This window comes from Cavia porcellus, unplaced genomic scaffold, assembly GCF_034190915.1.
Source record: "Cavia porcellus strain 051 isolate PalLab524CR breed Dunkin Hartley unplaced genomic scaffold, mCavPor4.1 scaffold_2, whole genome shotgun sequence".
Classification (NCBI taxonomy): domain Eukaryota; kingdom Metazoa; phylum Chordata; class Mammalia; order Rodentia; family Caviidae; genus Cavia; species Cavia porcellus.
This window is the reverse complement of record NW_026947485.1, coordinates 107311883-107338362: the sequence shown is the minus strand read 5'-3', so window position 1 is coordinate 107338362 and position 26480 is coordinate 107311883. Positions and strand designations below refer to the sequence as shown.

At 40.8% G+C, this 26480-nt stretch overlaps 1 protein-coding gene across 1 annotated transcript; it reads right to left on the bottom strand.

Annotated features, from left to right (window-relative positions):
- Positions 1-26062, bottom strand: Cpn1 (carboxypeptidase N subunit 1). The gene is made up of 9 exons (XM_003479790.3): positions 25605-26062; positions 21215-21411; positions 16091-16246; positions 13697-13882; positions 11902-12013; positions 7724-7863; positions 6077-6176; positions 2983-3101; positions 1-269 (listed from the first exon to the last, which is right to left on the bottom strand). The coding sequence occupies exons 1-9, from the start codon at positions 25972-25974 to the stop codon at positions 120-122; spliced, it is 1530 nt and encodes a 509-aa protein (XP_003479838.3). The 5' UTR covers positions 25975-26062; the 3' UTR covers positions 1-119.
- Positions 26063-26480: the final 418 nt, after the last annotated feature.

Below are 26480 nucleotides of genomic sequence, written 5' to 3'. Positions count from 1 at the left end.
TTAGTCTGAATAGGCTTATATTTAAATATGTACCAGATAATGAACCAGAAAGCATGCCCTAAGGGATCTGAAAGCAGGAGCAGAGCCCTTGTGAAGTACTACCCTGGGGTCCTCGGGTTTCAGGCAGGGCCTCTATGTGGCTGCTTCACAGCTGCGTCCTTCTTTCTGGGTGTCCGGGGCTGGGCTTTCACTCTGCCTCCCTGACCCCCAATGGGAGTTCTCTTTCCAGCGTCCGCTTGTGTGATTCTTCTCTTGAGATTGAAGTTAACCTGAAAAGGAAAAGACAGAAGCTGGAGGTCGGTGCAGAGTCTCTCTCACCACACGTCCAGGTTCTGAGGCAGAAGATCGGGAAGCATTCTTATAGCAGTGACCCAAAGCAGCACAGCGATGTCCTGTAGACTTGACTACTACTCTTCCCCAAAGCAGTGCAAACTCACTAATGATGCGTAGGCTGTGGCTGGGGGAATGAATTATACACTTATTTCATTTGCATTAGAAAAAATATTTCTATACCTTTAAAATCACGATTTCACTAATATTGTTGCCCAGGACAAGAACTATGATTGATGGTGTCCTAATACCCAGCTCCTTTGTGCTGACTGTGTGAGTCACAGTGGTTCTGCTCAGGCCTGCCAACGAGTGCCTCACCTGTGCCACACTGCCTGGCAACAGAGGTAGGGAGATGACATGGATTGCTGGTATGGATCTTTAGACCCTAAACTTCCATGTGCATCAGTGCATCCTTTCAAGGGCAGCTTGAGGTCTTCCTTCTGGCCAGGCACACAGATAAAAAGATGCTTCTGAGTGATGGATTTATGGGGCAGTGTGGAGCCCTGCCAGGCAGAAGAAGAGGGAGTGGCAGTGTTCTCACCACACTCCCCTGGGGCCTGCCTGCTGCCCCGCCTTTGAAACAGCTTGAGCTGCTGAAGCCAGCTGGGACTTAAAAACAAGCCTCTGCTGAGAGATCTCTCTATCGTGCTATTTCCTGTCCATTCTATAAAAATCTACAGCCAGTTCTTCTATTTCTTTAAGAGGAGAAATGGGGGAATTAGAATCCACAGTGCTGTGCCAGAGGGAGAGAGGAAGAGAAAGAGAGGGAGAGGGAGAAGAGGAGGAGAGAGAGAGAGAAAGAGAGAAAGGAAAGGACACGGGAAAACCAAGGGAACCACAACAGACAGAAGGTGATGGGGAGAAGCAGTGAGACCGTGAGACCACCGACTCCGGGAGTTGTTTTAACATGCCTGAAATTGGATCATGAAATCTGTTTAGTAAACAATCTTTTTTCCTTTCTTTGCCAGATGGCGATCTGCTTTAGAATGAGGAGAGACATAGACTGCTATAATCAATAAGCAGATTCTTAGTTGTTCCTGCATCCAGCTACCTGCCAGTGACTTGACTTTTGGGTGTCACAAGGAGAAAGGGAAAAGGATGACTGGTTGGGAAGTTGGATCAGCTCACAGTTTACTCTTTTCTTCCTGCTTCTGCACACAGAAGTAATTTGTAATATGTAAGAGTTGGCAGTAGAGGTGCTATTTCAGAAAATTTTTCAGATGACTTAATTTTTTTTACCCTGACCTTAGTTAAAAGTAAGGGATAAGAATAGTGACTGTGACTCCGTGACACATTAACATTATTTCAGGAGGCAACCTGAAGAGCGTGGCATGCTCCCACCACTCCTGGCTCCCACCACTTTCTCATCGAGCTATATTGTACAGTTTTCGTATTTTCTCTAACATTCAGGCCCCTTGGAGACAAATGGGGATGTTTACCTTATAGTGTTGTGGAGCTTCAGTGATGTAGTTCTGGAAAGCTTCCACACAGTGACTCTGACACATTGCATCTATGCAATAAATAGCTCCTATTGCTGTAATTAAAAAGGTGAGCTTTGTGTCTTTGCCTTTGCTAAAGGAAGGGAGAGGAAGGGCCTGCCACACCCTGTCAGTGATGGAAGAGGACAGAATGAGGGGGCCTGGGAAAGCACTGGCTTAGGAAATAAGGTCGTAGACTAGGCACATTACGTAGGACACCTATTTTCCTCATTTGAGAAATCTAAGCAGTAGTGTACACGACCTCTGAGCCCTTTGTGCTCTGAGATTTGACTCTACTATAAGCTAAAGTGAAAAGTTTCAGGCTGTCAATCGAAGAAGATTCTTGGTTTCTTACCCTGTCTATTCACAGCCACAGAGAAGGGGGGAGCTGCTGGCTCTTAGGAGCAGAGAGCAAAAACCAAGAGCGCGCCACGGGCGCTTGAAGGGCGCAGAGCGCCACCTGGTGACAGCGCTTTCTGATGACAACAAGGAATACAACGGCAGGAGCCGCGTGAATCTGGGCCAGCGGTCCGTGATTTACAGGCTGACCTTCGTTCAGTGTCTGCTACGTGTCAGTCACTGCTAAATGCTGAATGCGCGCTTTCTCTTTTCAACCTCTTGGAAAAGAAGCACTATGCGCCCCAGTTTGCTGAGAAAGAAACTAAGGGTAAGCGATTGGGCAGTGTATCCAAGTTCTGTGAGCAAATGTGTGGATTTAGAACAAGACAGTGCTTTTAATTTCAACGCTGTACTAAACAGAAAAATGAGGAAAACCCCAAAGGGTACAGGATAGAGCGGGAAAGTGACCAAAGAAATTTGAAGACAGGAGAGACTCCATCTTACTGCTGAATGGGGGGAAGCTCGGCAAAGACTACGCAACTGGTTGCTGAAAACATGGTGGAAGTGGTATCTAAAATGCTGTGTGCTTCAAGACCAGACAATAAGGAAGTCAACAATGGCTATATTGTTCAGTATGTATTCACTGTGTGTGAGGATGTGGACAACTATTTGGAAGGAAACAAGAGACAATATGAAGATCTCCAGTGGTCTTGCTTTGAAATATCTGTTTCTTAACATTGTTTCCTCATGATCTGTTTTGTTCTGTTTAATTTTACCCTCTTTAAAATAAAAAAAATATAAAATAAAATGCCGTGTGCAACTCAGTCGAACTCACCAGTGTTGGTTCTGCAGGACCCACAGTTGCCACCACTGTCTTTGGGTGGAACCCAGGTGCTGTGGCTGTGACGGTGTACGTACCTGGGAGCAGCAGCCGGAAGTAATCACCCTGTTCACCTAAAGTTACAAGGGCATAACTCAGTCTGCTGGCCAGAGACCTGCCCCAGATGGAAACTTCATTTGAAAAGTGACCTGGACATTTTAGCTGACCACAAGCTTGGTTTTTCCTAACAGTGTGATGAAACTGATAAAGTATTAAAACAGTCATAAGAACAGCCCTTCATGGGAACACTTTCTTTCTTAGAAAGAAGAAGATCTGGGCTCTAGGCTGAAAGAATTGCGTTCCATTCTAGACCCTGTATTTTAATACAAACTCATTTCCAGTGGAGGTTCACAGAAGAGAGGAAAGGTTAACGGTAATACTTCACTTAATTAAGGAAATAATTTGACACCTCTATTTTGATGTTTGCAAAGCCACTCTGAATGGTCTACCTAGTTAAGTAAGAATGAGAACTATGGGTTTAACTTGCAAGGAGGCAGGTTTAGCTAGACAGAGAAGAAACTATTATACTAAACAGAGTTACTAGAGAAAAAGTGAAATGCTTTATAAAATTGGGAGCACTCGAGCCGAGGCTGAATCAGAAGCCTTGGAAAAGCTGCTCAGTTGAGCCGTGCACAGCCTGTACCAGTGGCCATGGTAACCTTGGGCTGGACAACCAGTGGTCAGTGGTGGTATTCATAAAATGTAATTTTATACTCAGTGGGAGTAGTGGACTAAATGCTTCCTAAAGGCATGATTTGGAGAATCATATTTTTAATATCTCTTCCATTACCTTCAAAAGTATGCTAAGGTAAAATACAAATCAAAAAGAAGCCTATTTCTTTTTTTTTTTTTTTTTAATTGGTACCGGGGATCGAACTTACAACCGCACACTTGCAAGGCAGGTACTTATGCCACTGAGCTAAATCCCCGAAAAGAAGCCTATTTCTCTATGGCAGAAATACAACATTTTGGCTAATGACTTTCTTTTCTTGTGGAATCTTTAAATTTTCCTTTAAGTGCACAATAATACATAATTGCAATAATAAATGTAATAAAGAATGATGCAGGCAATAATGAGGAAGTCTTTTTTTCTACTGCCTATCAAAGGTCTATAGTGATTTACTTTAAAATTCTTTGGCATAGGCAGTGTGTTATTATGCATGTATTCAGCTGTTTAAGTTGTAGCCCGGGGGCTATTATTTTCTTAATTGAGGGCTCACACTTACGAGTAGTTAACATGACATCAGAAAGGCTCCATTCTAGATGCATCTGGGGGAGGAGGAGGAGGAGGAGGATCCAACAGCTCTCTTTTGTCTCTGATCAGCACTGAGTGCTTTGCTAGGCAGCATAATGAATGCTACCAATAGTCTTTTTATTCCACTATGAAATAAATTATTGCACTAGTAAACTTGTTAATTTAGCACAATAAATGTTGCTAAGTGAGCATTTATTGATGAAATCAGTGGCATTTGCTACTGGTGGTTAAAAGGTTTCAGAGACAATTAAATGTTTATTAATTTCTTATGTCCTGGTTTTACTGGAATATGAGAATTAGTGAGCCCTGATGCCTCTGCTTTTAGGGATAGTGCCTGAAGACTGATTCCTGGACAGTCATGGACCCAGCTACTGGACTGGAGGATTCTGGTTGTCTGATGCCTATAGGCCAGTGATAGTGAACCTTTTAGAGCTTTCAATGATACAAACAGCCTGCTGCAGCACGCATGTCACAGACTTGCCGTCACTGCTGTAGGATATAGGATTCTGTTTTTAAAATATTTTCTTTCCCTTAAAGAACATAAAGCAGAGATTTCCTCTAGCTTAGACAGCATAAACAGATACCTTCCTAGTAATAAATATATGCCTGGTAAAAATATGGCTGAAACTTGCTGGCTTGAGGCATGAGGAGTTAGGGAAATTTCAGTACCCCTAACCTCTGGTAGCTGCTGCTAGACATTAAAAACTAACAGCTGGGGGTTTAGCCCATGGCATAAGTGCCTGACCAGCAAAGGAGAGGTGGTGAGTTCAATCCCCACTACCAAAAGGCAAACAAACAAGCCAAACTCCTAAGAACTGTGCATGATCAATTTGAGCTGTCAGTCAGCAGTACCATTTTTCTGTAAGATCATTTGTTATGGTTTGTATCTAGATTTCTCCCCAAAACTTCATATGGTCATAGGAAAGGCTTTTCGGAGGTGGTTGGATCTCGGGTGTGTGATATTGGGGTCAGCAATGTGATGCTGGGATTGATTTGTGATGCTAGGATTAAGGCTGCCCTGCCCTGGGTGTGAGTGCTTCCTGCCCTAAGGGTGTGTAGCCTGGATAAAATATAAGGGACAGGAAGAGAGTCTCTGCTTGTCACTTGTAGTTTGCTGCCTTGCTATCTTCTGCCTTTTGCCTGCCATGAGCTGTTCCTCCTCTGCAATGCCCCTCTGCCGTGCCACCCTGCCTTGGAGCCAGCCAACGATGACTGTAAACCTCTACAAACTGAACCAAAGAAGCCTTACCCCTTTAATTTTGGGTGTCAGATATTTTGTCTCAGCAATGAAGAAACTAAGACAAAATGCTGTACCCTTCTAGGAGGTTCCAGGTAGCTCCAAGATCTGCCTCCATCAATCTTGCCCTGCACCAACTCCGTTTAAACCAATCTTTCTAATTTTTCCTGAATATACATGTAGTAAAATGCTTGAGTCAGGGACAAGGCCAAACATGAGTTTTACAGTCTGCTCTTTTCTACCCCATTTCACACGACCATGTCAGCCTCTAATAGCTTCCAGCCCAGAAATACTTCTATCAAAGTTGTACACGGCAGTGACTCCTAGATTCTAATGAGAAGTTACAGCTACATTTTCTTCCCTGGTCCTTGCCTCTCTGTGACCGGTTCCAGCCCCTTAATTTACTGTCCCTATGTATGGGGTTCCTTTCTTCCTTTGAGCCCCATCCCAGGCTCTGTCCTTGCTGGTCTCACCATCTTACAAACTGGCCTGTGAGCTCTGCCGAAGAAGGTGAGGATGGAGAACTCCCTTCCCACTCCCACGCAATGCCCACCTACCTGCTGTGACATCGTGATTAATCCCAGTGACAGAAATGACAGCCCCTGTGAGATTATTATTGTTTTCATCAAGCACCATTCCCTTGATACCCTGGTGAACCTGTAGGAGCAAGTGAATGCTACAGAGTTAAGATCATAAAACATATACTGTGTTTAGGGTCTCAAAGCCAATTCTCACCTGATTTCACATTTAGTCGTCACAAGGTGGTAACAGCTCCTTCACTGGTGTATCCCCCTCAACCCTGACCCAATAATCTCTTCTTAACAGAACAGCAAGAGCAGTTCTGTAAATCTAAGTCAAATCATGTCATTGTCCTGTTCAAGACCTGATTCACTCAGGACAAAGGCTACAATTCTTAAGACAGTCTGTGAAGTTCCTGCAGGCAACCCGGTCCTGGAAATCCACTCCCAGTCCAGCCACAATGCTTTGCTGATGTTGAAAGGTTTTAAATAAAAAAATCTAATTGTGACTACATCTATACAAATATCTGAAAATGTACCATTTTAGCCATTTTAAGTATACAGTTCAATGTTATTAAATTTATGCACAATGTGCAATCAGTACCACTACCAACCTCCAAGAATCTGTCTTGTAAAAATGAAACTCTGTACCCATTGAACAGTAATTCTCCATTCCCCCTTTCCCTAGCCCTGGAAACCTTCATTACACCTTCAGTCTCTATGATTCTGATTATTATAAGTACCTCCTGTAAGTGGAATCATATAGTATTTGCCTTTTGGTGACTGGCTTACTTCACTTAGCCTAATGTTAAGATTCTTCCACATTGAAGCATGTATAAGAACTTGTTTTTGTTGTATGCATACTCTACATTTTTATAAATTCATCTACCAATAGAGTTGCTTCTACTTTTTGGCTGTTGAAAAAAAATACTGCCACGAACAAAGATGTGTGAATGGTTGTTTGACACCCTCCTTCCACTTCTTCTGGATACATACCCCAAAGTGGTATTTCTGGGTCTTGTGATAGTTCTATTAATTTTCTGATAGATCATCACTCTGTTTTCTAAAGCAGGTGCACCATTTTGTATTCCCACCTACAGGATCCAAGGGTTGTGATTTTTGCACATCTTTGCCAACACTGGTTGTCTCTATGTTGTTTCATAGCAGCCATCCCAATGGGGTGAGGTGGTGGCCATTGTGCTTTCGCTTTGCATTTCTCTAGGGTTAAGTATCTTTTCATGTGCCTATTGTTGTCTTTATGTTTGTTGTTTTATCCATTTCCATTATGTGTTGTTTATCCAGGAAACTTTTTCCTGGATATCTTCATTATTTTCTCCTTCAACTCGCTGAAATCTCTGTTTAAAAGGAACCTTCTCAGTAAGGCTTTCTTCCTAGAATTTCTCCTTTAATATGTTATAAAGCTTCTGTAATTTTGTTTATTGTCTGTCCTCAATAAAGCATCAGCTCTATATGGATAAGGGTGCTTTTTACTCAATTTCTACCTTACAGTAAATTTTCTGACATAGTTGTGCTCAATCATGTTGAATGACTAAATCTCACTGGTAGAAGCAATCCAAATGCATTGAGTCAGAGCAAAATCAGACTTAACCTACACAAAAAAGTTAGCCTGCTACTAAAGGACACTTCTCTTTTTGCAACCATGAAAGCTGAAAAGTGAGATTTTACCTGTTCCAAGAATTGGATTAGGGCTTCTCGATTACCAAGCCACTCCCGTTCTAATTCCTCCTGGTGGGGAAATTTATTGCAACTGAGTTCCAGTGTGATATCAAAGCAGTTGGTGTGGAGATAATTAAAATCTTGCATTCCTAGGGGAGAAAGGGAGTTGGCAGGTTTCTGTAAATAGGTTCTCATCCAACCTCATCTTACCTCTTTTTACTCATAATTTCACACCATTACCTTCATCATTTATTCTACTTCATTTTTTTTTTTTTGAGACAGGGTCTTGCTATGTAATCCAGGAAAAATAAAACCTCTTCCCCCAAAAGCAGTACATGTGCATATTCGTAATAGTCAGGTCCAGCTAATAAGGTGACTTCAAAAATTAAATCATGAAATGGAAAAACAAAAAATGTAGATGATGAAATGGGCATTAAGGAAGAAATACTGAGAGATTTTTTTTTTCTTTAAACTGTGATGTCCTTCAAACCTGGGATGGGGAGGTTACAGATGTGATTAATATTTTGCTTTCATATTCCTCACCTCAACTGAGAACACACTACTAATATGAAAATACTTCTCACAGAGCAACTAACTCATGAAAAAGCATAAGGCAGCTGTATTTTGTTTTTTGTTCGCCAATGGCCTGACTGCTCTGATCTTCTATATTATTTAATTGGGGATACTATTTTTAACATTTCTGAGTATTATGGCATTTACATTACAAATTCATTTGAACTAAAAAATATCCATATAGAGATGTCTATATTCCCCAAAGTGATCTGCATATTCAATGCAATCCTTATGATTATTTCTGAAGGAATAGAAAAATTTACCCTAAAATGTATATGGAATTTCAAGGCACCCCAAATAGCCAAACTAATTTCAAAAAAGAACAAAGGTAGAAGACTCACTTCCTGAGTTTAAAACTTATTACAAATGTATAATAGTGGAAAGAGCATGGCATGAAGATTTGCAAATACAGTGGTACTTTGGTTTACAATCTTAATTTTTTTTTATGGTTTTGGAGACAGTGGCTGCATTTGTATTTGTTTGGGGAAGATGCCCATGGTTGTGTTTGTCCCCAAATGCCAAGTTTTTTGGTTACCCAATGCAAAGTTTGTGAACAGATTCATTCATGAACCAAGGCATCACTGTAGACCAATGGAATTGCATAGAAACTCTTGTGAATATGGTCAAGTGACTTTGACAAAGGTGCCGGGACCATTCAATTAGAAAGCATAGTGTTCAGCAAATGGTGTTGGGAAAACTGAACATCCACATATAAAAAAAAAGGAGTTGGAGATGAAGGAGAAGAAGTAAAGGAAGAGGAAGCAGGAGAAGGAGAAGAAGGTGGACTCTAATAACACCATGTACAAAAATTTATTTAAAGTGGACTATAGACCTGAACTAAGACTATAAAACTTCTAAAGAAGACATAGGTCAAAACTTCATGATATTGACTTGTTAGTGACTTCAAGGGTCTGACACCAAAGGCATATGCAACAAAAAACAAAAAGCAAATTGGGTGTGAGAAAAACTGAAAAATTTTGTATAACCAAAGAGAACAGTGTAAAAAGACAAACTATGGAGCAAAAGAAAACATTTATAAATAAAGTATCTGATAATGGCTTAATATAGAAGTATATAGAACTAAAATTCAACAAGAACAAGAAACAAAAACTATTAAAAAATGAGCAAAGACTCACATAGGTATTTCTCCAAATGACTAACAAGCACATAAAAGATGCTCAGCAGGACTAATCACTGAAAAATGCAACTCAAACTACTATGAAATACAAGTTTGCACGTATTAGGATGGTGACTATAAACACACAAACAAACAAAAAACAAAGTGTTGGTGAGCACTGGAACCTGTGTGCATTAAATATACCCTTGATCTTAGCCAACAGGCCACGAATCAGTGTGTGCACTGAATATAAAATGGGGCAGCTGCTGTGGAAAACAGTTTGGTAATTTCTCAAAAATATACAAATAGAATTACAATATGATTCAACAATTCTACTCCTGGAAATATTTCCAAAAGCGTAGAAGTGAGGTTTCAAAGAGAAGTGCACACCCATGTTCATAGCAGCATTACTTACAACAGTCAAAAAGTAGGAGCAACCCAAGTGTTCACTGATAGATGAGTGTGTAAGCAAAACGCAACACATATACACAATGAAACATTATCCAACCTTCAAAAAGAAGGCAGTCCTGACAGCTGCTGCCACAGTATAAACCTTGAGAACATCACACTAAGTGAAATAAGCCAGGCACAAAGGACAAATAGTGTGTGATTCCACTTCTCTGAGGAGCTCAGAGTCATCAAAATCATAACTATGAGAAGTGGAAAGGTGGTCGCCAGGGACCGGGGTCAGGATGAAGGGTTCTGGTGGAGATGGGCAGTCCTGGCTGAACTGCACTGTGCACATGGTAATGGTGAACTGCATACTTAAGATAGAAGACTTTGCATCATGTGTTTTACCATAAAACTGAAAAATAATTATCCGTTTAACTAATTTTCACTTGCTCTTTAAGCAGACAAAAGAAAGCAGCCTTTACAGAAACAGGGAAACGTTGGAGAACAGTAATTATAATGCACTACATTTACAATCACCTGAAGTTTGAGCCTCATATAGTGAAACAGATTGCTGGGCCTTACCCCCAAGTTTCAGATTCAGTGGGTCTGGGGTGGGGGTAGGGGCCCCAAAATTCATATTTTTAATAAATTCTCAGGTGATGTTGATGCTGAGGATCCAAAGACCACTCTTGCAGCAATAATTTTTGATTAACCGAATCTTCTTGGAATGCTACCAGCTTAATTTAGAGTGCTCATCCTTAGGGGCATCGGTCATGCTTTCTCAGAGGATGAGGAGGAGAGAAGAGGGCGACAGAAAACAAAGAACAAGTGTAATCTGGAAAGTTGTATTTGGTGTTTTCAGTATGGAGGGTGTATATGTCGCTCTACTAATACAAACTAAAGAAATTAGTGTATAACAAAAATCTTCCTGCCGTGTGTTCAAGTGAGCTTTTCGTTGCTTCTCAAGGCATGGTGACTCCTTAATTTTGTTCCTTCCCATTTTCCACAGGCCCAGCCATCACCTCAGCTTTCACCAATGTGCTTCTGGGCTGAAGTCAGTTCAGATTTGAGAAGATGGGGAAAGACAGGCAATTTCTGAAAAAAATCTAACTTTCTACTTCAGCCTCTTTTTGTCTATGTCTGGGCTCTCTATCTGACAAAAGTTCGCAGTCAGAGGTTTTTTTCTTGACCTTGTTCATAAGCAAGGCCTAGGCATAGAAATAATATCTTGCTGGAGCTCTCTTCTCTTTGAGGCTATGTTATCAAGGCCCAAGGTCTATGGCAAACTCCTGCTATGGAGGCGGCAGTTAAGAGTGCTGAAGAACTGATCTTTTCAGACCAGCTCCTTTGGTCATCTGTTTTCTATGAAGCATACTCTATGCTACATTTATTTATTTATAGAATTGAACTCACAGTCTTGTGTTTGCCAGGCAGGCACTTAAGCTGCTGAGCTAAATCCCCAGCCCTTATGCTACTTTTAAAAACTTAACATTTATAATCCAGGTATTTCCAAATGCTTTACATGTGCAGTTTTATTTAAACCTTCAAAATTATGAGGCAAGTATTATTATTCTAAGTTACAGGTGAGAAAACAAAGCACAGGGAGATTAATTAGTCCAATGCCACATAAGTGGGCAAGCTGGGTTTCAACCAAATTGTCTGTCTGTCTGTCTGTCTGTCTCTCTCTCTCTCCTCTTGAGACAAGGTCATACTATGTAGTTCAGCCCGGCCTTGAACTCACTATGTAGCTCATGACAATCCTCCTGCTAAGTGCTGGAATTATAGGCATGAACCACTACACACCTGGCTCCAATTTACTGTTAACCTCCCCCTTCACCAGTTGGCACCATTATGTATTTTCTTCCATGCTCTAATCTATTGTGTAAACAATCAGATCTATAGGATCACAATGTGTCTCTAACTTTGTTTTAAAGAATCACAAGATGATACCAAATGTCAGTCTGAGACTTTTCCATGTTTTCCGATCTCTACAAGAGTATAAAATGCTGCACTAGTCCCATTGTTTCCTCAAGAAAACTAGTCCTTCAGAAGGACAAATGGGCTCTGTTCTACCTAAGGCTGAGCAGTTCTGTGGACTCCTTACCCTTGCTGAGAGAGTACCAGGAAGCCCCATTGGTGATGCCATCTGGAAAATAATCCCCACAGTTCCAACCTTGGTGCATCCAGCCATGTGCATAGGAGTAGACCTTGGCCAACTAGAAGGAAAACAAGCACAAAGTAACCTCAAATATTCCCAACTCAAATGGCAATGCTTGCACTGGAAGAGTATAAGCCAAGAAGCAATGGATTCTACATTTTAGTAGAAGGTAATATGATCAAGGATAGACAGACAGTATGTACATATGTGTGTGTAAGAGCATGTATGTGGGTATGTGTGTGTGTATGCAAATAGAATAAGCCTGGTGTGTGTGTGTGTGTGTGTATATGATGTGTATGTGGGCTGGAGTTAAGGGACCTGCACTTTGATTTTTCCACTTACTCAGGGCTGTTTCCTCATATGCAAAGGGAGGGTGCACTAGATGATGCAGTACCTTCTAACTGGACCATTTTCTAGTTGAATTTTACATAAGAAATCAAGGAGCAAGTAAAGCAGTAGTATTGTTTATTGGCTAGCAAGAGATACATATTGGAAGAACATGTTAAGATTGTCTCTGTAATTCTCTTTCACTACTTATTTTGTTTTGTTTTTTGAGACAGGGTCTCACTATGGAGTCCACATTTAACTTGACCTTGCTATGTAGCTTACATTGGTCTTGATCTGGCTATCCTCTTGCTTCAGCCTCCTAAATGCTAGAATTGTAGGGTGTGTCACCTACTCAGATTCATTACTTTTTTATAATAGTGGGTGAAATGAGATTCCTGGAAAAAAAATATAATAATATACAATATACTTGCTTAGTAAAATAATTGGTATTATTCCTTGTATAATTCATTAATGAATATCAATATTTACTATATAATAATATATTGATATTTTATATGCCAATTATATAATTCAGTATTGTTACTTTATATATCAATATATAACTATATATTAATATATTAATATATCATGATATATAATCTTATGATTTAGTTACACATATCATGATATATAACTTTTTTTTTTTTTGGTATTGGGGATCAAACTCATGATCTTGAGCTTGCCAGGAAGGAGCTTATGCTGCTGAGCTAAATCCCCGGCCCCTTGTGATATATAACTTTATAATTTAATTGATACATTTTATTATAAAATAATTATGTTTATTATATTATTAAGTATATTTAATACATTGTGGATATAAAATTAGTATGTACATTAATATTGTATTGTTTCAAGTTATTATTTAAATCTTTTTCATATGCATGGTCTCTTTTTCATTAAATAGGCATATTAATATAAAATTGTAGGGGGCTGGGGATTTAGCTCAGTGGCATAAACACCTGCCTTGCAAGCAGGCAGTCTTGAGTTCGATCCCCAGTACCAATAAAAAAGAAAAAGACAAAAAAAAAAAAAAAATATATATATATATATATATATATATATATATATATATAAAATTGTAGATCCGATCCCCCCAAAATCACATTTAGAAGTCATTAGCTTACCAATAGCACTGTCAGTCCTTTGGCATATTTCTTGTTTGCCATTAGCTTTAAGTATTTTTTTACACTGTTGCAATGATAGTAGAAAGCTTTCCTTTTATTTTTTCATGAATTTATGGCTTATTACTTAGAGAAAAATGTAATTTACAAAAGTGTAAGACTCCAACAAGCAGTGGTACTTTATGTTATTTTTTGTAGTCTTGTTCACTAAGGGGGTCCTGTGTCACTGAGGTATGAAGCCTGTCCCTTGAGTCCCGAGTTTCCCGGACAGGACAAAATGCCATCCTGCATACCTTCTGGAAAAGCTTATCATCAGGCGTGGGGGTAGTAGTAGTTGGGCGGTGAGAACTCCGGAGCCGATGTCGGAGGGATTTGTCATAGGGGTAATTGGCCACTACTGCTCCGCCGTGGAGATTGGCCGAGAGAACAAAGTTGATGGACTGCATCCACTGGATCACCGCCCGGGTCTCAGGCTCCACCTGTGACAGACCAGAGGAGAGCCTGGTGAGGAAGCTGAAAGGGAGCTGCCCCATGTCTGCTGGACTAATTCTGTCAGGAAGAGGAGGCAGAAAAAGGCCAAGAGTCTACCTGTAGGAGAAGTGTGGCTAGGGAATTTTAACCTTTGGAATGCTGGCTACAAAAATTAAGTTCATAGAACTCTATTTCAGAAGGAAACTTTATGAGGAATGACAATATATTAAGTAGTTATCTAAGGAAAGTCCTGAATCCACTTGCGCTTGCAGTGTATATAAATAATTTACAGTCCTCAGTGATTTTTCTCTGCTTTCAGGATGGACATTCAGAGGTTATGTGCTGTCAATTGCTCCTCCTGGACCCAGGGTCAGCTGTGAATGCCCCATCTTCCTATGGAGAAGGGGACTGCAGGGACAGTGTTGAGTGTCACAGCTGGAGAAAAGTAAAAAACTATAATGGTAAAAAACAAAACAAAATCCATAAGGGTTAGACTTCCTGAACTTCTTTTTAGAGCTAATTGTCTATGAACATATCAAGTTTACCATAATTAAGAGAAACTTCTCTGTAGACTGCTTGTGTCCTCTGTCAACAGTTTAGTGTAGTAGAAGGGGTGTTAGACTAAGATTTGAAAGGCTGCTGCGGAAGTCAGCACTCAAGGGGCCGAGACAGGAGGATAGCTCTGAGTTCAAGGCCAGCCTGGGCTGTATAGGCAGGTTCAAGGCCAGCCCTACAACATGAGACCCTGTCTCAAAAAACAAACAAACTGACCAACAAAAAAACCCTAACCAACAAACCAAACAAACAAACAAAAAATCAGAGTTGGAAGGCTCAAATTTTAATCCTAATTCCATTAATTATTAGCTATGTGGATTTCAATTACAGGTGCCTCAGTTCACAAATAATTTGGTTCTCAAACAGAAGCATTTGACAATTTACTTTCATTCACAAACTCCACATCAGGTAACCGAACCACAACCATCTTCCCCACACAAACAGAACTGCGGCCTTCTCCCCCAAATCATAAAGCAAATTAAGTGCATGAATGGAGGAACCACTATATTTTATCTATGAATGTAATATCTATAAAACAAATATAGACAGCACTAATCGATGCATTTACCACACTGAAGGTCTACTAAAACACCAGCCGTAAAAAAATTTCATGCAGCCAGCATGGTGGCGCACACCTGCAATCCCAGCACTCAGGGAGGCTAAGGCAGGAAAATTACAAGTATGAACCCAGTTTGGACAACTTAGCGAGACCCTTTCTCGAAAAAAAAAAAAAAAAAAATTAAAAAGACTGAAGACATAGCTCAGTGTGAAGGTCCTGAGTTCAGTGAGTAACAACTGAGAGAGAAAGAGAGAGTCAAACAGAGAGACAGACTTGGTGACATTGCTAAGTACTGTTATATAATATTGTTTTCATTTTCCTCACCACCATTACCACTAACATCAAACATTTAGTAATGTGAGCAGGTGATTCCTGGAGGGCTCTACACTGTGGGAGAAAATAAGCAAAGAGAATAACAAAACAGCACAAGATCTAAAAGCCCCATGTGGTCATAGGTGGGAGTTTAAATGTGGCTGGATTAAGGGTGTGACACTGGGATTATGGGTGTGGATAAAGGAAACCCCACCATGACTGTGACACCAATCAGTAGGCTTGTAGCCTGGATGGAGTACAAAGGGACACAAAGAAGGTATGCCTCTGCTCCTCCTCCTTTTCCTCGGCTGCTGCTCCTCCTGCTCCTTCTCGTCTCCTGCTGCTGCCCCTCCTCCTCTTCCTGCTGAAGTTCCTTCTCCTTCTCCTGCTGCTACTGCTCCTCCTCCTGCTGTTGTTGCTATTACTGCTGCTTTCTACTTGCTACTTTCGCTGCTTGCTGCTGCTGTCTTCTGTCTGCCCTGCCATGAACTGTTTCTCCTCTGTGACACCACTCTGCCTTGGAATCAGCTGACTGTGGACTGAAACCTCTACAAACTGTGAACCAAAATAAATCCTTTTTCCTTAAACTTTTTGTGATGGGTATCTTGTCTCAGCAAGGACAGCAACAAAATGACTAAGACACAATTATTGTTCTAGAAAAATGCACAGAGTTTAGTGAATGCTCAGTTTTCTTGTTTGTTTACTTAATGTGAAGACTATTTAGCAATCTTTCTGTGAGAATTTTTAGATGCTGGTTTAGTTGGCCTGTTTGTAAATTTTAATCTCCTACCTGGCTTTTCCAGTTGTCTGGAAGAGGCAAGTGATGGTTGGGGCCTCCGTACTTCTCATTATAGTAGAAATAGATATTGAGGTCAGGGAAGTTTCGGTTTAGGTCCACTCCATTTGCATTATTCCTGCCAATGAGATATCCATATGCATTTGGGCCCTAGGAGAAAGTTGAAGGGATGAAAAATGAATCTTATATTCAAAGAACACTGTATATCTCTTTTAGATATTACTTTAATCCATCAAGTGATGCAGCACTTTCTTCTTGCACTTATCCAAAGACCCAGTGGTGCTTCTGATTTTCTTGAAGGCCAGATTCTAGAGGTAGAGACCCTAGGAAGAGCTCCAACAAGTGAGGGGTGTTTCAAGATCATTGGAACCTTTGTTTTTGTTATTGTGGTTGCGTTTTTTTTTTTTTAAGACAGAATCTTGCTCTGTAATTGTGGCTGATCTTGAACTCACTACATAGCCCAGGCTGATCTCCAACTCCCAGTGATCCCCCTGCCTTAGCTGGGATTACAGGCATGCACCACCATACCTGTCTGAAATCTTTGTTTCTAAAGAATAACTTTATGGAGATATAATTCACTTACTATAAAATTCACTTGTTTTTAACGTACAATTCAACAGATTTTAGTATGCTTACAGAGTTGTATGACCATCGTCATAATCTAATTTTAAACATTTTTACCATCCTAAAAAGAAATCTTAGTATTTGGTTACTCCTTCTTTTCACCCCAGCCCTAGGTTATCATTTTCTATCTCAACAGACTTTTCTCCTCTGGACATGTCACATAAGTGGGACTATATATCATGTGTTCTCCCCACCCCTCCCTCCCAGTGTGCTGAAGTTTTTGAAATTTGGCCATGTTCTGGTATGCATTAGCATTTATCCTTTTGTTGATAAATAGTTGCATTATAGGATTTGTCACATTTTATTTATCCATTCACTAGGTGACAGGTTGTATTAGTTTTCTAGGGCTGCTATAACAAATTAGTACAAAGTAAGAACCTCTAAAAACAGACATTTGTCCTCTCACAGCTTTAGAGGTTTGCAATTCAAGCGTTAGCAGAGTGATGCTTTCAAAGGCTCCCTCTTTGTGTCTTCTTGTTTCTTGTGATTCCAGGAAAACCTCTGGCTTTCATGTACATTCCTTTAATTTCTGTTCTCATCTTTACCTGGCCTTCTCCCCAGTGTTTTTGTGTCTGGCTTTATAAACTCCTTTCTTATAAAGGCATCAATCATATTAGATTTAGAGTTCACCCCAATTCATTGACTTCAACTAGTGATATCTACAAAAGTTCTATTTCAAATAAGATCAGTCACAGGTTCCAGATGAGCAGGAATGGCATGGCGGAGAGGGCTACCTATACAGCCCAGCACAAGGGCATTTGGGTTGTTCTCACTTTTTTGGATAATATGAACAATGCTGCCATGAGCATTCATGTACATATCTTTGGGTGGATTTGGTTTTCTCCCCTTGCATACATATGTAGGAGAACTGCTGGGACATGAGTCTATGTTAATTTTTTTAAAAAAACTGCTGAGTTGTTTTCCACAGTGATTGCACCATGGTAACCTATCTCCTCCTTTTTATTTTATTTTTTATTTTAAAGATAGCAAAATACAACAAAACAAGACAGTACAAAGCCAATCGAGACAATGCAGTGAAATTGATATAGAACTTCAGAACAGGATACTGGGATAACAATAGTAGGTACCATAGTGTATCTTGTTATCTTCATAATATTCATAATCAGGTATAGCAAAAACAAACCAAAACCAGAACACTATAAAACCAACCAAAACAGAATACTAAATAGAGAAAAACAATCAGAACAAAGCAAAACAGTGAAAACAATATTGGCCTTCAAAGAGAAGATAGAAGGAAATCCCCCATTTTGCTGTATTGCATACTGTCATCCTCCCAAGAAATGCTCAGGCCTCTGGCCCCAGGTCAGCACAATCAACCAAACAAAACAAGCATTTAGTTGCTTTAGGTACCTTAGTTGCTATCAACTGTGGCTGACCTCAAAACCTTCCAGCAGCTAATGGGGTGGGAGGTACGCACAGGACATTTGATTCTCGGCCCACATGCCAATACGCTCGCTCACGGGAGACAAACTTATTCTCTACTGGTGTGCCCGAGGCTCGTGCTGCTTGCCGGGAAGGCTGGCTAGCTGTTTTTTTGGTAGGTCCCCTAAATTCCAGCATGGCTGATTCTTGGGACATGCTGACTCCTCCTCATTTTTAAAGAGTGTAGGATCCTTGCATTTATTCTGAGAAGTGTCAACTTTCTGAATTCCTTAGTTTCTCTGCTCATACATCAGATTTTATCTTTATTTGCTCGTGTATTTTTTTCACTTGTTTAGTCAGCCATTTCATCATCCAACATTTACTTAAGTCTCTCTTAATTCAAAACTAGGTAATAGACATTAGGAAAAGAACTAAATGGGACATTAGTCTAGCTTTCTAGGCATTCACAGTATACATGCAGAGATAAATATAGATGTGAATAGTTAAAGATAGAAGGTGGTAGAAAAGAGGCCCATTCAAAATTGAAATGCCACTTAATGCTTTATGTGGCACTGGAGAAGGGCACCGGAGTCCAGTGCGTCCTTGTGAACTGAGAGGGTGGAGCTCAGGTTGTTGTCTGTGCCTGCAAGAGTGAGTGAATCGATGCTGGGCGGCTGAAAACTCAGATGCAGTACCGCTCAGATTTTCCTTAAGAAATCTTTATTGTTTATAGATTTTTCCTTTTATCATGCATCCTGCTTGTATTTTATTCGTAGATAGCACTAAGAATGTAGGAAGTTTCTTTAAACTTCCTACATCAATTCTCTCCCAGGGGAACCATTTATCTGACTTTTAAGTTTGACATACACTTCTATGACATGATGATTTTCTTCTTCATTCCAGGAGTTTTCGCTGCTTGCCCATTTTTAGCAATGTAGCTCTTACCTGTTGGTACTAACAGCTATGGACTTCATCAGCTGATTTGTCACACACACTGGTCTTCAGTTTGGCAAGAAGCGGCTTCCTAGGCCTGGGGTTGTAGGTGAATGATAGAATACTCACCCAGCATGTGTAAGTTCTGAATTCCATTCTCAGCACTGCCAGTGTGGTGGGGCTTCCCCTAAAGCAAGTTTCCCATGATACAAATTTCCCATAAGCAGGGAGGGTGATATAATGGTTTCCTATCACTGCTGTAGCAAATTACCACAAATTTGGTGGCTTTGACCAGTACAAAAATATTATCTTTATGGTTCTGGAGATCAGAAGAGTGAAATGGGACTCACAGGACTAAAATCAAAGTGCAGGGCTGTGTTTCTTCTGAGGCCTCTATGAGAATCTGCACCTTGACCTTTCCAGTTTCTAGAGGCCATCTACATTCCTGGCTTTGTGATCACGTCTTCCATCTTCAAAGCTAGCAGCATATATCCTCCAGTCTCCCTCTGAATCTGACCTCGAGCCTCCTCCCTCCACATGTAAAGCACCTTTATGGTTGATTATTGTGGGTCCACTCATATTATCTAGGATGCTTTAAGTCAAATGGTTAGCAACCTTAATTTCATCTGAAACCTTAATCTCTTTGGCCAAGTAACATAAAAAATTCATACATTCTGTAGATTAAGATGCAGACATCTGAGGGGGGCTTATTCTGCTTTTCTACTTAGGACTTTAAAGTTTGTTTTCATTTTATAATCATGCAGATAGGTTTCCTGTGGGCACGGGTTTCAAGTGGGCAAAGGCAGCAGGGGTGTTTGAAAACCTGATGGGTCCTCTCAGGTTCAATTTCAAGGTGTGTGCCCTCTGAACAAGAATATGCCAGGAGGGCAGAGAAGACTGGCTTCCAGGCATGGCTCTAGGATATGGTGAACTGGCGAGGAACTTCCCCAGTTTCTCTGGCTCTTTGTATTGCAAAGGATGTGAACAAAGATGAGCTGGTTTTCCAGTTTCCTCACTACAATACAGGGAAAGCTAAAGAAAGAAAGTAGCAGGGCGGGGTCCTCCCCCACATTCCTCTCCAAGTTCCTGCTCTTTGGAAAGCTCATGTTAGTGAAGCACGTTAGTGAGCACTTCTCTGATTCCCGGGGATGGGCAACGTTCTCTTTTTTCATTTGTTGAATCATTTCAGCAGGAAATTGTGAGATTACAAGAGTCAAATTTGTGTCTGAGTCAACACCCTAGTTTTCTCTGCCTCCACTCATCCTCAGCTATATTTTCAAGTAACTTTAAAATACACGTTAGCTTAATCACCTCATTTCCCCTGCCCTTATTTAAATATAGATTTTAAAAGAAGCATATTTAGCTCAGCGGCATAAGCACTTGCCTTGCAAGCAGGTGGTCGTGAGTTCTATCCCCAGTACCAAAGAATAAATAAATAAATAGAAGAAGCATATCTATTGTGATAAGGAAGATAGACGCCTGGCTTTACTCTTGAGTAGCTCTAGGGCAGGACCTGGGAATCTGTATTTCAGAAATCTTCACTGATTACTTTGATGAATAACCACAAAGTAAATTCATTGATTTAAAGACAGTGACATGTTGAATTTATGTTAGGAAACAAGTAAAAATCCATAGACATTTTTTCTTCTCTGTCTCACTGTAGATATAATTCCAAAATAAAAAAGATGGGAAAGCTTATTACTACGTTAGTAAATGGACAGACCCTTCAGAAATATAATAGGAAAGTTGACAATTCCCCATCCTCAAATCGGAGGCAAGTGTGCTTTCCTTGGTATTTTACCCATATACAAGTATAGACAGGTAGTGTGGGAAGAAGGATATTTAGAGTGCAAAAGTAAAAGTCCAGGAAATGATATGGCTCAGGAACAGTATCCTTTCACATCTGATCTGGGTAATATTTTCCAATTTACAAAGTGTTGCCATGTACATGGCTCACTGATCCTCACAATAAAACCTTGAGATCAGGCTGCATAGCACTGAGGCTCCGCCCAGCCCACAGGTGCCTAAGCTGCTATGGAGGGAGCCAAATTCTTCATACTTCATTGTATTTCTGTTGGTCTACCCCTGCCTTCCCTGACATTTTACAGTGTGCAGGGAGCGTACTGTGCACTGGGTTTACTTTACTTTGGTGGGATGAGAGTTTAGTCTTCTCCATACCTGGGCAGCAGCCATCTCGTAGCCGTCTGGGTTCATGGATGGCAGGATGTGAATGCGCGTGCTCTGGATGAGCTCCACGATGCGCTGGTTCCGGTTCCGGAACTCCTCACACAGGAACTGTGACAGCTGCAGCAATAGCTCTCGACCCAGCGCCTCGTCGCCATGCATGTTCCCCACATACTTGACTTCTGGCTCCACTGCAAGTGAAGAAATGCACGGGCAGAAAAAGAAAAGGTGGGGGAAGTTTGTATGTGCCATTGACTTTGATCTTGCAAAAGGATCTTCTCAGATCCATTCAATAACGAGGGGAAATCTCTGGCTTTAACTGGGTCTTTGCCAGTAGCGCTTGAGCCCTTCCTAACCAGTTGCAATCACCAAAGTTCCAAGAATTCTGGCCAGGGTTCATAATGACTACCAGTAATTCAACCTCCATCGTGCATTGCTGTTTATTATTGCTCATCTTCAAAGGAAACCTGGGAAGTAGGCGCTTTTAGCCTCAGAGTGAAGAAGAATTAGGGATAGAAGAGAATAAGTGATAGGACTGAGGGCTTCTAGATAATGAATGTAATAGAAGTCAAAGCCCAGCTAGCAGTGGCTGTGCTATTTACCTTAGCACCCTGCTTCTCACAGACAAACCCTTCGGGGTAAGGATGGTATTTGCACAGCACCTCTCTCATAAAGTCATCTCAGTGATAATGTTTAACAACTGCTGGTCATTCTGGTTAAAAACTTAATTTTCCTGGCATGTAGGAAACTTAACTCCCTCCTTCACATCCAAGAAGGCTATGTCTTGAGGCACAGAATAAGGAGGAGTTTATTTTGTCACAATACTTACTCTTCTCCTTGATCATCTTAACAGAGATCATTTTTGCTCCTGTATATTTTCATTTAATTATTTTATCTACTAATCTAAAATAAATTTTTTTTTTTTTTTTTTTTTTTTTTTTGGATATGAGGTCTTGTTATGGCGTGCAGGCTGGCCTGGAACCATTGGGTAGCTGAGGCTGGCCTCACACTTGCAGCCCCCTCCTGCTTCAGCCTACTGAGTGCTGTGATTACAGGCATATGACATCACATCCCGATTTGCTCCCTTTTAAAAGGAAGGAGAGAAGCTCTTGCCAAGAGGCCTTTTCCCCACCCAATGCTTTTTTGTCTCCATGTCTTTTTTAATTCTATACTCCTCATCTCATTTCCAAATCCTCTGTCTCATCCTTGTAAGCCCAGTTCAAATGTTTCTTCCTCTGTGACATTGCCTTGGGCTCGCCTTGTTGGGAGTGAGCTCTCTGTGGACTTTCCTTTTATGGAATTTACCACTTTCCGCTCTTCGTTTTAACCATTTTTAAAGACTATTTTTGATGCGCCTTATTTCCCTTATTGGACCTGGCTTTAGAAATATATTTATTTCTTAATTTTCTTTAGAACACAGTCTACTGTTATGTATCTTAGTATTCATACAACAGTCTTTTTCAAAGGAATGCTTGGAATGCTAACATGGGTCATCTAGTAGATCTTCCACAATGTGTATTCTTTAATCTTAGATTATATCAGTGATGGCGAACCTTTCAGAGCTCTCAGTGATAACAGACAGCTGGCTGCAACACACATGCCATAGGTTCACCACTGCTGGGTTACGTCTTACTTATTTTTCTTGGTGTTAAAATGTCTTCCTTTTAGGAAAGGTTGGTGATAGTAGATGGCCAGTAGTTTTCTTCATAGCCTTATTCAGTAAAATAAAATGAGGAAAAGTTATTTTAGATTCCTTCAATCCCTTAATTAAAAAGTTTATTTGATTAGTACATGTTTATAGTACATAATTATTACATGTACTGTGCATAGTTAGAATATGTACATAATACATCCTAATTATTTTTCTGTTCCCTCTCCTCTACTCTCTCCCTGCTCCTTCCTGGTCTTGGTCCTCTTCCCATTTGCAAAAGCTCCATTTTTTCCAATTTCTTTTCCGTTCCCTTTCTATCTCTTCTCTTCCCCTCCTTTGATCTCTTGCTCTCTTCTCCATTTGAAAAAGATCTCCTATTATCTATCTTTTTATTTAGATTTTGGGCTTTTCATGTAAGAGAAGTCATGCAATTTTTAAACTTGTGTGTCTAACATTGCAGCTTCACGATGCACCCGTTTTCCTACCAATGCCGTACTCTTGTCTTCCTTTATGGCAGTGTAGTACTCCACGGTGCATCAGTACCACATTGTCTTTATCCGTTCATCTGTGGACGGACATTTTGGTTCTAGTCCCTTCACCCTCATTCCTGAATCATGATAACAAGTCTCCTCCTAGGTCTCCCTGATTCTGCCAAGCTGTATTAGTCTATTCTCCTGAATTAGGGATTTATAAAATTTTTCTGTAAAGGATCAGATTAGTAATCCTTTAGGCTTTGTGAGCAACATTTCTTTCCAGCACTTTCAGTAGAAGCAAACACAAACAGGTGTGACTGTTTTCCAATAAAACAATCACCAAAGCAGGTGCCTGGCCTTAGGCTGCAGTTTGCGGATCTCTGTTCGAAGTGATCTTTTAAAAATTTCAGTCAGATCATGTAATTCTCTTGCTTGAAACTCTCAGTGGGTTCGTGTTTTACTCAAAGTAAAAGCCAAAATCTTTACAAAGTCATGCTAGGCCCCACCTGAGCTCCTGCTGCCTGGCACCCCCGGCCACCCGGCTCTGACCACTTCTCTTGTTCTCCTCTGGCCGCTCTGCTGAGACACAGTGTCCCCCTCAGTGTCCCTCATGTGGGCGAAGCAGGCTCTGGCTCCTGGAGGGCTGTACCTGCTCTTCCTCCTGCCATCAGGCCCCACGCTCCCACGTGAGCATGGTGTGCTCCTGTCCCAGCTTCTGGGAGCCGCCCCGAGGCGAAGCCTTTCCTGACCTCACAGCATTCCCAGCTCCCGTATCTTTCCCACTAGTTTTTTGCTATGGCATGTACTTCCATTTGACGTCGTATGTGTTTAATTACCCATTTATTACAGTTTTAGTCCACTAGAATTCAGGCTCATAAGGTAAAGGTCCTTGTACTATTCTTGGCTGTACTTCTAGAGTTACAAAAGTTCTTGCATATATTAAGTGATTGGTAAATACTTGTAGAATGACTGAATGAAAGGAATGAATGAACGGCAAAAGAGAAAAGAGGAGTTGATGAGGGATATTGTGTGGAAAACGCTTCAAGGAAGGTCTTGAATGCTAGAAAGTACCACAGCAACAAAAAGCAGATGCCTTTCCTCTGCAGCATTCTGAGCTCTCGTGGCCAGATTACAGAACACTGGGTTTTTGAAGCAGAGTGAGAACATTACATCATTGTATAGGGAAATTGTCCTGGCATCTGTGTGCCAAAAGGACGGGTCAGAGGTGGCAACGGTGAGGAGTGAGATGCTTTAAGAGTTTAGTGCAGCAGTTTAGGGCCACTGTGATGGACACTGGTGAGGGCTGGGATGCAGAAGTGAGAAGAAAAGAGTGATTTGAGGTCGATTGTTTGAAGGAGAAACTGATACAACTTGAATGTCACAAAGGCTCTAGGTAAAGCAGCAGGAATTTGAAACAAAGGACCATCCATATAAACTATTAATACAACAATGAGATAGAATGCAGCCAAAAACGACAGTGGGTCTAGGTTTATAGACGCTGGTGTTATCCACAGCAGCCTGTGAACGGAGAAAAGCAATTATAGTATGATTCTGTTTTTATGCAAAAATATGCCTGTAAGACAAATAGATTTAAGTATGCATTTAGGGGCTGGGGATTCAGTACAGCAACATAATAGCCTGCTTGGCAAGCGTGAGGTTGTAACTTCGATCCCAGTATCAACAATAAAGTATGCATTAAGTTTGAAAGGACATAACTCAATATGTTAACAGTGGTTACCTATGAGATTATTAGTGAATTTTTTCTTGTCTAATTTCTAGTTTTTAAACCAAACATGAACTGTTTTGTTAAGAGGAGTAAATTAACAACAACAATAACAAAAAGAATCCAATAACTGTAGAGAATACCCATCTCTCCAGTTCTCTCTAGGATATCATGTTTTCGCATACAGACATTCCCAGGAGAGCTATTCTTGAAGCCTTCTTTCTTGGCAGAACAGAAGAGTTAATAATTTCTCCTAAGCTTCAGAGCCATTGGATACTGAAAGATGACTAACAAGAAAAAAAGTCGGGAATGAGAGGGAGAAAGAGAGTTGGGGAGGGGGACAATAAAGAACGTTTTCTTCCTACTGTTTATGTAGCAAGCAAACAGAACCAAGAAACAGGGAAAGACATCCCAAATTAAGGGAGAAGTCGTATTTTAAATGTGGAGGGCTCCATAAACCTTGTAGAAACAGTTTCGGTTACTGGGTTGGTAAGGGAACGTCCTGCTCTGGCCCTCTGAGAGCTGCTCAGGACTTACAGAGCTCGTGAGTCCCGGGAAAGTCACTGAATTCCAGCACGTAGAGGTGTCTCCCGTTCACGCTGCGCCCGATGCTGTAGATCCGCGTGATGTGGGGGCATTGGTTGCGCACCTTGTACAGGGTCCGCACAAGGTCGTCATACCGGTGGTGACGAAAGGTCATAGGGGCCACCAGCTTGAAGAGGAGAAGACAGTGCAGAAAGACTGAGAGCAGGTCTGACATCTTGCCGGGTTTCTTCAAAGAGAGCAACAGACATGTGCCCCTGCTCTCCAAATCAGCCTCTTTACCGGCCAGGAGCTGAGGGGCCAAGAGCCAGGTCTGCCTAGCTTTCCTCCAGCAAGCAGAGGGTGACAGCACCTGCAAGGGCATTCAGGATTGTCACTCTCAATGCCGAAAATCAGTTCTGTAGCTGTTGAATAGCCAGCCACTCAGCTCTTCACACTCATTTCTCCTCCTCCCTCAATCCTGGAAAACCTCTTGAAAGGTTTACTGATTAACTGGACTGTTAACAGACTTCAATAAAGAGCTGTTATAACCCTTTGATTCCTGGAGGATTTTAAGAAAGCTGTTCTCTTTGTTACAACTGACAAAAAGAGCCTTCTGTTCCCTTTGATCTACCCCATTACTCCTGCCATACATCTCCCTAAAGCATGGCTTTTTCTTGTTCCGTTTTCCCCTCAAAAATCTTTCAACAGAAGCCATTAAGAAAATGAAGATATAATCTACTGACTGGAAGCAAACAACTGCAAATCACATGTCTGATAATATATCTAATGTATAAAGAACTCTCAATACACTGATAGGAAGATAACTCATTTAAAAATTAGCAAAAGATTTGAATAGATACAGTACTTCACACAAGTAAAACACAAATT

What these genes read in the sequence shown, in the direction of transcription:
- Cpn1 (XM_003479790.3), bottom strand. Translation starts at nt 25,974, where the DNA reads ATGCCCTTGCAGGTGCTGTCACCCTCTGCTTGCTGGAGGAAAGCTAGG. An exon ending in CTGGTACTCTCTCAGCAAGG is followed by an intron (nt 7,864 to 11,901) that starts GTAAGGAGTCCA and finishes TTTCTCCCCTAG; the next exon opens with GAATGCAAGATTTTAATTAT. An exon ending in TAATCCAATTCTTGGAACAG is followed by an intron (nt 6,177 to 7,723) that starts GTAAAATCTCAC and finishes TTGCTCCTACAG; the next exon opens with GTTCACCAGGGTATCAAGGG.